The 14,521-nt window shown below is 33.9% G+C and overlaps 1 protein-coding gene across 1 annotated transcript; it reads left to right on the top strand.

Moving 5' to 3' along the window:
* Window positions 1-13,608: 13,608 nt before the first annotated feature.
* Window positions 13,609-14,250, top strand: LOC139854833 (uncharacterized). Its single transcript, XM_071844115.1, has one exon. The coding sequence runs from the start codon at window positions 13,609-13,611 to the stop codon at window positions 14,248-14,250; it is 642 nt and encodes a 213-aa protein (XP_071700216.1).
* Window positions 14,251-14,521: the final 271 nt, after the last annotated feature.

Here is a 14,521-nt window from a genome sequence, read left to right as displayed (position 1 = left end):
GTCTTAGTTCAATAGAAGCATTAGCAGACTTAGGTGCTAGTATAAATTTAATGTCGTATTCACTATACGCTAAACTAGACCTTGGAGAATTGAAACCAACAAGAATAAGCATACAACTAGCCGATAGATCAATAAAATATCCTAGAGGGATAATGGAGAACATGCTAGTTAAAGTTGGTACTTTAGTATTTCCAGTAGATTTTGTTGTTCTGGACATGGAAGAAGATTCTCAAGTTCCTCTCATATTAGGAAGACCATTCTTAAACACGGCTAAAGCAATGATAGACGTGTTTGGTAAGAAACTGGCCCTAAGTATAGAGGACGAGAGTGTTACCTTTTCAGTTGATAGAGCAATGCAACAACCACAATCTGCAGATGATACATCTTATTATATTCAAACTATAGATGCACATGCAGAATTGTTAGAAGAATTTCCAGAATTACAAGGAACAGGAGAATGTTCTTTAGGAGAAGGAACAGAACAAATTGATGAAGCTGAAATGTTAGCTACACTTATAGCTAATGAATATGAACCAACAACAGAAGAAATTCAAATGCTAAAAGAAGAAGACAGATATCGATATAAATCATCGATAGAAGAACCTCCGATATATCGATATAAGTCCTTCGTATTGCACACATAAAATCCTTATGGAAGAAGGTCATAAAACGTATGTGCAACGCCAACAAAGACTAAATCCTAATATGCAAGATGTAGTTAAGAAAGAAATTATTAAACTGCTAGATGCAGGTTTAATATATCCAATTTCTGATAGTCCATGGGTAAGCCCAGTTCAATGCGTGCCTAAGAAGGGTGGCATGACTGTCATTACAAATGAAAAAAATGAGCTTATTCCTACTAGGACTGTAACAGGATGGCGTGTGTGTATTGATTATAGAAAATTAAATGACGCCACCAGAAAAGATCACTTTCCCTTACCTTTCATTGATCAAATGTTGGAAAGATTAGCCGAAAATAGTTACTATTGTTTTCTAGATGGATTTTCCGTATATTTTCAAATTCCAATAGCACCCGAGGACCAAGAGAAAACCACGTTCACGTGCCCTTATGGTACTTTTGCTTACAAACGCATGCCATTTGGACTTTGCAACGCCCCTGCAACCTTTCAAAGGTGCATGATGGCGATTTTTCACGACATGATAGAAGAATGCATGGAAGTTTTCATGGATGACTTTTCAGTCTTCGGTGATACATTTGAATCATGTCTAGTTAATCTGGAACGAATGCTTATTAGATGCGAACAATCAAATCTAGTTCTTAATTGGGAGAAATGCCATTTCATGGTTAAAGAAGGCATCGTTCTTGGACATAAAATTTCAAAAAAAGGAATTGAAGTGGATAGAGCTAAAGTAGATGTAATTGCTAAACTTCCACATCCCACCAATGTTAGAGGAGTTAGGAGTTTTCTAGGGCATGCCGGTTTTTACCGACGTTTCATAAAAGATTTTTCTAAAATTGCCACTCCTATGAATAAACTCCTAGAAAAGGATGCTCCATTCATCTTTTCAAATGAATATATCAAATCTTTTAATATTCTTAAAGAAAAACTCACTAATGCGCCGATCATGATAACACCAAATTGGAATCTACCGTTTGAACTAATGTGTGATGCAAGTGATTTTGCAATGGGAGCCGTTTTAGGACAAAGGATTGAAAAATGATTTCAACCTATATATTATGCTAGTAAGAAATTACAAGGAGCACAAACGAATTACACAACTACTGAAAAAGAACTCCTTGCTATTGTCTTTGCTTTTGACAAATTTCGTTCATATCTCGTTCTAGCAAAAATGGTGGTCTATACCGACCATTCTGCTCTTAGATACCTATTTTCGAAACAAGATGCTAAACCAAGATTAATCCGTTGGATCTTACTCTTACAAGAGTTCGATATTGAAATCCGAGATAAAAGAGGAGCAGAAAATCTCGCCGCTGATCATCTTTCTCGTCTTAAAAATCCCGAATTAGAAGTTCTAAATGAATAGACCATACAAGACAACTTTCCTGATGAATATCTATTGAAGATAGATTATAATGAAATTCCATGGTTTGCAGACTATGCAAACTACTTAGTTTGTAGATTCCTTGAAAAAGGATTATCGTACCAAAAACGAAAGAAATTCTTTAGTGATATAAAACACTATTTTTGGGAAGATCCACATCTGTTTAAAAGTTGTCCCGATGGAATAATACGCCGATGTGTATTCGGAGATGAAGCTAGTAAAATTTTAAACCATTGTCACACAGGACCAACAGGAGGGCATTATGGGCCTCAACTAACAGCAAGAAAAGTTTATGATGCTGGATTCTATTGGCCTACAATTTACAAAGACGCACACCTTCTTTGCAAATCCTGTGATGCTTGTCAAAGGGCCGGAAAAATAAGTCAACGTGATGAAATGCCACAAAATGTCATCCAAGTATGTGAAGTATTTGACATTTGGGGTATTGACTTTATGGGTCAATTTCCAAAATCTCATAATAATCTCTATATTCTCGTAGCCATTGATTATGTATCTAAATGGGCGGAAGCACAAGCTCTCCCAACTAATGATGCACGAGTTGTAGTCAACTTTTTAAAACATCTTTTTGCAAGGTTTGGAACACCGAAAGCTTTAATAAGTGATCGGGGTACTCATTTCTGTAATAATCAACTTGAGAAAGTTCTCAAAAGATATGGAGTAACTCATAAAATCTCTACTGCATATCATCCACAAACAAGTGGACAAGTTGAAAATACCAACCGAGTTTTAAAACGTATTCTAGAAAAAACCGTAGGATCAAATCCGAAGGAATGGTCCATTAAATTGGAGGATGCACTCTGGGCTTTTAGAACAGCTTACAAAACTCCAATTGGAACCACACCTTTTAAACTCGTCTACGGAAAAGCATGTCATCTTCCAGTAGAAATTGAACACAAAGCATTTTGGGCTTTGAAGACATGTAATCTTGATTTACATGAAGCCGGACGTCTACGATTAAGTCAACTAAATGAATTAGAAGAATTAAGACATGAAGCATACGAAAATTCGTTAATCTATAAAGAAAGAACGAAGAAATGGCATGATAAAAGAATCAGAAGTTCAAAAGAATTTAAAGAAGGAGACAGAGTTCTTCTTTTCAATTCACGATTCAAGCTATTTCCTGGAAAATTGAAATCAAGATGGTCTGGACCATTCATAGTCAAAAGAGTTTTCCCATACGGAACGATAAAATTAATAAATTCAAATGGAATTGAATTTAAAGTTAATGGTCACAGAGTTAAACATTACATACATGGTCCGATGGAAGTTGACAATGAAGTTAATCATAATTTCACCACCCAAGAAAACCTTCAAAATGAAAACATAAATATGTTATCAACAACATATGAAAAATCAAAATTAGAATATAAGGAGGATTCAAATTTGAGTGATGAAGAAGAATTCTTATACAAACCTCCCATTCCAAAAAACGAAGAAAAATGTGAACAAGAAATTCAAATAGAAGTGAAAGAACCAAGGAAATAACACCCAAAAAAGGTTTACAAACCAACTCGACTTACTAAAGCAGGAGACCCGGGTGAATTTATCATTTCTTGCTTACTTAATGATGGTGCTGTATATAATGGACTCGCAGATTTAGGAGCAAGTGCAAATATTATGCCTCTTTCCTTATACAAAAGATTAGGCATGGGTAAATTAAAACCAACCAAAATAGGTGTTCAATTATTTGACTAAACCATTAAACACCCGGTTGGAATAGCAAATAATTTACTTGTTAACGTGGGAAGTTTGACCTTTGTTGCAAACTTCATAGTGATTAATATGGAGGAAAACCTTGATATTCCTCTAATTCTAGGTCACCCATTTTTAGCAACCACCGAGGCATTCATTGATGTAAGAGAAGGTAGAATGACACTTAGGGATGGTGATACATCGATCACCTTTGTGAACCGAAAGTTTAGATCTCCACAAACCAAAACTGTTAGACCAATAAAAGGCATAAGTGTGGGGAAGATGAAGAAACACTTAATGATGATCCAATCACAAAGAATGCCGGTGATGATACGAAATTAGATGAACCCATTTTTAACAGTTCAACGAAGAAACTTTATAAACGGATTCACGATGCTAAGATTAAAGGAAACTTTAAGTTATATAACCGATTAATATCCAATTTATCGTCAAAAGAAAAGGCAATGTTAGTTGAATTTGTGAAAGTTACGGAGGAAATCAACAAATGGATTGAAGTAAAAGTCAAAGATATACAAGTTGTTGATGATTCAATTGAAAATAATATTAATCACAATTTCAACTAAGTATAGGGAGGTTTATGTATTTCTGTTAGAATTAGATTTTCTGTTTTCGTGTAGTTCTCGAAAATGGAACCCGAACGGTCTTTCCCTAGCCGACCCTAAAGAACTAGTCTTCTCCCCCCATTCTGAATTTTTATTTTTTTAGGTTTTTACGAAATGAAGACTTCCTGTGAACTAAACCATGGTCTAATGCTACACGCTTTGATCACTAAACGTAATAATGACACACTTCCGAGTGAAATAGTATCAGTAATCAGAGAAAGATTGGACGGAGTAAGAAAAGAATCCAGATGCGAAGATAATAAGTTACAATTTGGTAAAGGAAAATCAAAATCCGCAGCAAAAAGAAGAGCACGACACCTAGAAAGATGTCACAAATGCGGAAAATGGTCACATGGAGGTAAATATTCAAATAATCAAACCTATTCAAATACCGAATTTGTTACTTTATGCAGAGACGGACCGTTCATATGTTTAGAAGAAAAAACACTGAATGCTCGAGGTTACGCCTATGTAGCCATGGAAAACCAATTAAACCGACTATCTTATGAATGGGATAGATCATATAACTAAGAGTACTATCTCACAGGTAAGTCTGTACAGTTTTTTTTTTATTTTTTTATTTTTAACCTTTTGATAATAAACACTAATTTGTTCGCTATAAAGTATTAAATTGGTATTGAATAAAATTAGGTTTGGCGACCGAAATTATTGATATCATACAAAAATTTATTACATCACTGCGAAATTTAACGTTTATTCTTAAGGTATAAATATCTTTAATCAATCAACCCAAAATATTTCAAAAATTCGTCATGAGTTAAATTAGGTCTTGGAACCGAAATTACTTTACCGAAAAGAGGGGCGCATATTTTTGATAATATTTGATTGATTAAAGTGGGATAAAAAGCCAAAAAGATTTTTAATTTTATTTTTACCATGTTTTTAAAATTAATATATAAATCTTAAATTAATATTGTAAACTTTGTAAAATCAATATATTTAAAATTGTAAATATTTGAAAAATTAATATAAGTTTGGTGTGAATTTATAATATGAATTTTTAAATTAAGTTTGGTGTGAATTTATAATATGAATTTTTAAATTAAGTTTGGTGTGAATTTATAATATGAATTTTTAAATTAAGTTTGGTGTGAATTTTTTATATTAATTTTGAATTTTATATTTAAGTTGTGTGAATTTAAAAACAAAAATTTACTTTATGTCGCTAAGTTAAAAATAAGATTTTTAAAATTCGTCGTAAGTTGAAGACTAGGTCTTTGAACCGAAATTGCTTTACTCGAGGGAGGGATGAGAACTTTTATTATCATTATTTTTAATCTTATTGAATTAAAGTATGACAAAAACATTAAAAAAAACCCAAAAATCTTAGCTTTTAAAACAATCGCTACAAAAAGACAAATTTTAAAATTTTGTCGAAGGACGGACTAGGACATCGATCCGAAACGACCTCATCCTAAATAACAAGGGAAACTAAATTTTAAAATTAATTACTTAATTGTTTTAATTAGTATAAGATGTTTAAAAAAAATACAAACTCCGCGACTCGTGGAGGGACCAAAATACAGAAAAAAATAAAACGCAAAAAATGATCAGTTGAACATCCCCACACCACAGATACTGCGAAAATAACCCGAAAAAACCCGAAAAATACACACCAAATTCGCAATTTTTGACCGATAATCATCAAATCTTTTACTAAAATCATGTTGAGAAGGATGCTATCAAGGAATTACTCAAGAAAAACGGTAAATTTCTACACCTAAACACCATTTAATCCGAAAATTAGTGTTCTTGAGCAATTTTATACCCAATTTGATTTTGATGCTTTTTAGTGTAATTATGCTTAAATTTTTTATGTATTATGCTTGTATAACCTAGATTGATGCTATTTAACATGATTAGAAGCCTTAAACTTCAAATTTTGAGTAATCTAGGGTTTGTGTTCTTGAGCAATTTGGGGCTTTTTGATATAAACAGGTTATGGCCGATTTTTGTCATGAATTGTTACTAAATTAAGTAGTGTAACATGTTTAGGTAGTTAAATGATCCAAACTTTGAGCCTAAACATGATTTTGAGAATTAAAGTGGACTTTTTCAAGTCTAAAATTCATGAACTTGATTTTTGAGAAATAATGCCATTTGAAACTTGTTTAATTGCTAGTAATGATTATTTTGACATTTTATTTGAGTTGAATGCTTATGAACTTGGTAAACATTTTCGTGTATGCTTATTTGAAAAAGTGTAGATTTGATGAAAATATGAAAATGAGCTTAAGTTTGATATAAATTGATCATGTCATTGTAATTATTTTGATTGATGATTTTGCTGACACTAATGCATATTTGGATGCACAAAAATTGTGTTTGATGTGTTTTGCAGACTGAAAGGGGTGAATCTTCATCCCAAGCTCGCAATGCTCCTGCTAAGAATGCGGAACAACAGGAGGTAGATAACTACTACAAACAAGATATACCTCATCCAGTCATGACATTTTCTGATATGCACTTGGAAGATTTGCACCCGAACCTGATATTTGACAGACTTTGGATAGATTATCCAAAATACCAAAGGGGTTTGCATACTCTTCATTCTAAAGCTGTTGAAGTACCTAGGGTCATAGAATGGGGACCATTAGAAGCTGTAGAATTGGCCGGGCCAATTAGGGAATTACTTGCACAGAGGTATGGTAATTCTACTTTTAACGATTGGGTACGGTTATTCAACATGCGTAGACCTGTATATAAAGTATGGTGTGAAGAATTGTTGTGTAGTATAGAATTAAATAATCGGGTAGCTAGTTTAACCGATCGATCTTTTATTAGATTTTTGTTAGGAGGTTCGATACGCCACATGTCTTTACTAGACATGGCTCAGGCTTTACGTATATATACGCCTGAGGAGTTAGCATCTGCCGATTGTAGAGGGTTGATACTAAATGGTAGAAAGATAGACGAAAATTTTGATACACATGGTGTATGGAGTCAAATGACTAGCCATCACCGATTTAAAGGGGAAATTACTCTTATTTGGATATAGATAGAGCAGAGTTAAGAGTAATTAATAGGTTTTTAGCTAATTCGATTACACAAAGAGGTAAGAATAAGGAAAAGGTAAATGAACAGGATTTGTTTTACCACATGTGTATTCGAGACCCACAAAGCGCTGTAAGTATACCTTATTGTGTGGGTTATTATTTATTAGCTATGGTTAGGGGGATGAGACCGCATAGCATAATAGGAGGTGGTATATTTATTACTTTGATTGCTGAATATCTCGGTGTGGATATAAGTCGGGGGGGATTATTAGTCGAAGAACCAGAACCCCGCAATACAATAGGTTTAAATGTATACCATGGTGAGAAGGTTTTGAAGAGGCAAAATAACGCCGCAGTACAATTCCATGGTAGACATCCACAGGTTGAGAGAAACCAACAGCAAGGTAATGTAGGAGGGGGAAATGAAATGGCAGAAATACAAAGGTTTATAGCTTCACAAGAGTATGAAAATGCTAGACATAGAGCATTTGAAGATTGGCAAGTTCATCAAAACCAAATCATAGCTTATTGCCAACATATAGGTAGAAACTATATTCCTACTCCATCGCCCATATTCCCTCCCTGGTCTATAGAGATCCAACCACCGTATCCTACGTATAACCCAGCCGAAGCATTTTATAGCACCTATGGTTATGCATGGAACCCCTACTGGTATCAGTATCATCCCTAATCTACTTAGTTTTATTTATTTTGTAATTTGTAATGTTGATACATTTAATACTTATGTTAATATTGTAATAGTTTTTATAAGTTTCTAACTTTTATTATTAGATTTTAATAATTTTTGAATGTGGGGTAATATACCAAACTTCAAAAATATGCATATATGTTTGCAGTTTATCTTATGTACACAACAGGGTAAAACAACGCATTTTCAAAGACTGGCATTAAGTTCAGCAAAAGCAACTAATTTTGACGACAAGATGCAAAATAAATGTGATATAACAACAAGACGGAATGAACAAATGATATGCACCATTTATCATTCAGCAAACAAACGCCAATATATTTGGAAACTTTGGTAAAATTTAATCATTTTCACACAAATCACCCTCAATAATTTAAATTGTTACTGATTTCTTGCAAATGAGGGCATTGCAAGATCTTAAGTGTGGGAAGGGGTTAAATTCTTTCGGATTTTTAAAATTTTTATCTTAAACACTTGGTTACCATTAAAAATACTAGTAAAGCAGTAGTTGTATTAGAACCTAGTGCTCTCTGATAATAAAGAACAGCCCTAGTCTTATATACTGACTACCCAATTCTAGTAAAATTTTTCAAAATTTTCAATTAAATGAACTCAAAATCATGTTTATACATATTTATGAACGATAAAACTAGGTGTTAACACCGAAATTATTGTTACCTTGGAAAGGACATAAATTGAGAAACAAACCAAAATGTTAGAATTCATTTAAAATGGAATAGAGGACAATAAAAAGGAAAATAAAAGCCAAGTGTGGGAAAAATTACCAAGTTATCTTAAACATATGTCACATATTTCTGTAACAAATAACTGAAAATACTTTTGCTTTGGACTAAACTAAACTGTTTTACCCAATGAAAGAAAAGAAGAGATGGATCTACACGATGAATCAATTCCATCATTAAAAGGAAGTAAAGTCTTTCGAAAAAGAAACGCGCTTCTTGATTTAGGTCATGAAGTTGTCGTCCAGACCAGCTGTAGGTTGACGAAAAACCTAGAAAAATCATCACTAAAATCAGCAGGAAATCCACGGACCTCAGCATTAAACAGGGTTGCCAAGTGGTCAGATTTATCCTAACCATGAAAAGGATTTATCTCGTAAAATGGGGGGGGGCATCGTGCAAATTAGCTGGATAAGACTAATGAATCAGATCCCCAGAAAGGATAATCTCCTTAAAGATTAAAAATCAGCTTTTAAGCCTGATATTACTCAATCCTAGAGATTGACCTTAAAGATTGAGAATTCAAACTCATGGAATTCAATGATATCTAAACTCGAGCTTGAACGAGAAAATATTTTGATCAAATTATAAACCGATTTGTTTTCTGAAAACCCATTTTCAATGCGTTCATTACCATTGAACGTAAAATCCTAGGAATTCACCTGGAATTCATTAGGTCACCTGAACTAAATCGGGTGTCAACCGTAAGAACGGTGGTTGCATAGCATGGTCAAAGACAGGACCTTGTGCCAGACCAAAAAATTAAAAGGGTGAGCTTTACTATTGCTCCTACAAAGGATAGTAATTGCGTCCGACACGTTATAGACCATAATTAAAAGCATGTCAGGGGACATTGCCTTAACAGTTGCTTGTTCAACGCTTTCCTTTACAACCGGATGGTAGTTTACCGAAAGGTAATATACGGGACAAGTAAACTGGACGTGTTTCTTTCCTAATACAAGGTTAGCAAGTGGGTGACACAAAACCGCAAGTTTTGAGCTAAAATTTTCAAATCTGAAACCCACCAAACCCACAAAAATAATTTGCAAACACCAGTGAAGGGTTATTCCGGAAAACTTATCTAGGGTAAAAATTAGATTTAATTTTCAAAAGATCAAATGTTTTCATAAAGATCCAATTTCCTTAATGGATCTAAATTTTTATAGTCATGTGGGACTGTAAACCATATCGTTACTACCATTGTTTATACCGCCGTAAAGAAATCACTGATGTACAAAGTATGAAGAATAAAGAAGTGATTCTAGTATTTCAAGACTATATTGCTTGAGGACAAGCAACGCTCAAGTGTGGGAATATTTGATAATGCTAAAAACGAACATATATTTCATAGCATTATTCCCCAAGAAAGACAAGCTTTTAGTTGCAAATGTTCTATTTACAAGTGATATTCGTTTAAATATTAAAAGGTGAAGACAAAAGACAGATTCGACGAATTGAAGACACAAACGACCAAAAAGCTCAAAAGTACAAAATACAATAAAAGAGGTTCCAATTATTGATAAGAAACGTCTCGAAATTACAAGAGTACAAGATTCAAAACGCAAAGTACAAGATATTAAATTGTACGCAAGGACGTTCGAAAATTCGAAACCGGGACCAGAGTCAACTCTCAACGCTCGACGCAACGGACTAAAAATTACAAGTCAACTATGCACATGAATATAATATAATATATAAATAATTCTTAAAAATTATATATATATTATATTAATATTTAAAATCGTCGGCAAGAAAGAAGCCAAAGCTGGTGAGCTGGAATTTTAAACTCCGCGACTCGCGGAGTTTGAAGGCAAAAAATGCCGCGAGTCGCGGAGTTCCCCTGGACTCAATTCCCTATAAAAGCAAACGCAGTTTAATCGCAAAAACCATATAATATATCAATCTCTCTATATCTATACGTAATATTTATTTATAATTTATATTTTAATTTTAATTTTAATTTTAATCCTAATAATAAGGGTATGTTAGCGAATGTTGTAAGGGTGTAAGTCGAAATTCTGTCCGTGTAATGCTACGCTATTTTTAATCATTGTAAGTTATGTTCAACCTTTTTAATTTAATGTCTCGTAGCTAAGTTATTATTATGCTTATTTAATCCGAAGTAATCATGATGTTGGGCTAATTACTAATATTGGGTAATTGGGCCTTGTACCATAATTGGGGTTTGGATAAAATAATGACACTTGTGGAAATTAGACTATGGGCTATTAATGGGTTTTATAATAACTAAATAATACCTTGTTAATTTAATATACAAACTTATAATTCGACGTATTTATATATAACCACATACGCTTGACTGGGTACGGTGGGCGGGATATCTATAAATACCAATAATTATTCATTTTACCGGACACGGAACTGGATTAATAGTTAATAGACTTGTTGAAACAGGGGTGAATTACATTCAAGGGTAATTGGTGTAATTGTTAACAAAGTAGTAAAACCTTGGTTTACACGCAGTCGATAACCTGGTGTATTCATTAAACAAAGTATTAAAACCTTGTTACAATTCGAATCCCCAATTAGTTGAAATATTTGACTTCGGGAATAAGAATAATTTGACGAAGGTTTTCGCTCTTTATATTTATGACTGATGGACTATTATGGACAAATTCGTATGGACATATTAAATAATCCAGGACAAAGGACAATTAACCCATGGGCATAAAACTAAAATCAACACGTCAAACATCATGATTACGGAAGTTTAAATAAGCATAATTCTTTTATTTCATATTTAATTTCCTTTATTTTATATTTAATTGCACTTCTAATTATCGCATTTTTATTTATTGTTATTGTATTTAATTGCACTTTTAATTATCGTACTTTTTAATTATCGCAAGTTTATTTTATCGCACTTTTATTATTCGCAATTTCATTATCGTTATTTACTTTACGCTTTAAATTAAGTCTTTTTAATATTTTACATTTGGTTTTAACTGCGACTAAAGTTTTAAAATCGACAAACCGGTCATTAAACGGTAAAAAACCCCCTTTATAATAATAATATTACTTATATATATATATATATATTTGTATTTTTATAAATTTAAACTAATATAGCGTTAAGCTTTGTTTAAAGATTTTCCCTGTGGAACGAACCGGACTTACTAAAAACTACACTACTGTACGATTAGGTACACTACCTATAAGTGTTGTAGCAAGGTTTAAGTATATCCATTCTATAAATAAATAAATATCTTGTGTAAAATTGTATCGTATTTAATAGTATTTTATACCCCTTAGCTTTAACATCAATGTCTTTGCATGAAAAGAAGTAGACATGACTGGCGTACCAAGAGAAATTGCTGAGCATAAACTTAATGCAAATCCAAGTCTGATGCCAGTACGACAAAAGAAATGCGGTATGGCACCAGAAAGAAGCGAATGGTTGAAAGCGGAGGTTGACAAGTTGGTCAAAGCAAGTATATTACGAGAGGTAAGGTACCAAACGTGGGTAGCAAATCCGGTACTAGTAAAAAAGCCTGATGGGTCGTGGCGTATGTGTGTCGACTTCACGGACATTAACAAAGCCTGTCCCAAAGACAATTATCCTCTGCCCGAAATAGACTGGAAAGTCGAGTCGCTGGCAGGCTTCCGATATAAATGTTTTCTGGATGCGTACAAAGGATACCATCAGATACAGATGGCAGCAGATGATGAGGATAAAACTACTTTTCACACAAGCCAGGGAATATACTGCTATACCAAGATGCCATTTGGTCTAAAGAATGCGGGAGCAACATACCAGCGCGTAATAGACAAGGCTTTCAAAGGTCAGATTGGCAGAAATTTGGAAACGTATGTTGATGACTTGGTGATAAAAAGCACAACAGAACAAGGTTTGTTGGAAGATATATTAGAAACGTTTGCATCGTTGAGAAAGATAAATATGAAGCTCAACCCGTCGAAGTGCAGTGTTAGAGAAGAGGAAGGAAAGTTTCTTGGTCATATAATAACTGAGCGCGGGATACGCGCAAATCCAAAGAAAATAGAGACAATCGAAAATATGTCGTCACCCAGAAATAAAAAAGATTTGCAAAGTTTAACGGGTAAATTTGGCGGCATTAATAGGTTCTTATCAAAAACTGCAGAGCGATCGCTCCCCTTTTTCGGGACATTAAAAAATTGCTTAAAGAAAACGGATTTCAAATGGACAGAGGAAGCAGAAGTGGCATTTCAGGAAATGAAAACGTTGTTAAAAGAGTTGCCGACAATGACTGCGCCGATTGTGGGAGAAACAATGATACTATACTTAGCAGCATCAAAAGAAGCAATAAGTTCAGTATTGATAGCAAACAGGGAACAGGTACGCGCTTCAAATCAAAATCTAGTTGTTTCTTATTCAATAGTCATTTATCATATATATATATATATATATATATATATATATATATATATATATATATATATATATATATATATATATATATATATATATATATATATATATATTATGCTGTGCGGACAGGTATAAATGCCTGTATATTTTGTTAGCAAAGCTTTAACAGGAAGCGAATTAAACTACCCTGCAATTGAAAAACTGGTTTATGCACTCGTGCATACGGCTAGACGCTTAAGGAGATATTTCCAAGCACATCCAATAATGGTCCTAATAGACCAGCCAATAAAGCAGGTATAACAAAAAACAATGTATTGTCAAAAAACTTAAAATTGCTTGATAAATTCTAGCAAGTTTACATTCGCTGACACTTGTTGAGCAGGTGCTATATAAACCAGAAAATTCTGGTTGCATGGCCAAATGGGCTATTGAATTGGGTGAGCATGAGATAAGCTTCTCAACAAGAAGTGCAGTAAAAGTGCAAGTCCTAGCAGATTATCTGGCTGAAACAGCCGGAGATATCGAAGTCTCGCACGAATCAAACGAAATACCACCTCCGCCCGAGCAGCTGTGGGAAATGCACACAGATGGAGCTTGTAGTCCAGAAGGCGCAGGGGTAGGAATAGTCCTAAAAAGTCCAGAAGGAGAAGAATATACCTTTGCGTTGTGCTTTAGCTTCCCTGTAACAAACAATGAAGCTGAGTATGAAGCATTGTTATCCGAAATGCGGGTAGCAAAATATCTGGAGGTAAAAGAGCTGTCTGTATATGTCGATTCGCAGTTAGTTGCAAACCAATTCAACGGGATATTTGAAGCACATGATGAATTGATGCAAAAGTACTTGAAACTTGTGCAAGAGCTCGCGGTGGACTTCGATTTATTTCAAATAACTCAGGTTTCAAGAACATTAAATAAAAAGGCAGATGCGCTCAGTAAGTTAGCCGCCTTAACATTCAGCCATTTTAAGAAAGAAATTTGGGTCGAGGAAGTGAAAGTAAAATCCATCGAGACAGACGGTGTATCTGCCGCAGTTGAAGAAGAGGAGCAGAGTTAGATGACACCGATAGTAGAATTTCTGAACAAAGGAACATTGCCGATAGATTCAATAGAAGCAAGAAAGATTAATATGAAAGCACCAATGTATTTGTTAGACAAAGGAATTCTATACAGAAAGTATTTTTTGGGACCTCGTTTGCGGTGTCTTAATCCAATTCAAGCAGAATTGATCATACGGGAAGTGCACGAGGGAATGTGCGCTTTGCACTAGGGACACAAAACAGTTGCGTCCAAAATAATGCGGCTAGGGTACTATTGGTCATCAATGT

Source organism: Rutidosis leptorrhynchoides, chromosome 6 (genome assembly GCF_046630445.1).
Source record: "Rutidosis leptorrhynchoides isolate AG116_Rl617_1_P2 chromosome 6, CSIRO_AGI_Rlap_v1, whole genome shotgun sequence".
Classification (NCBI taxonomy): domain Eukaryota; kingdom Viridiplantae; phylum Streptophyta; class Magnoliopsida; order Asterales; family Asteraceae; genus Rutidosis; species Rutidosis leptorrhynchoides.
Note: the sequence above shows the minus strand (reverse complement) of the source record. Positions and strands in the feature narration are given on the sequence as shown.

Excerpts from the sequence above, each read along its gene's own strand:
- LOC139854833 (XM_071844115.1), top strand. The coding sequence starts at position 13,609 with ATGGCCAAATGGGCTATTGAATTGGGTGAGCATGAGATAAGCTTCTCA.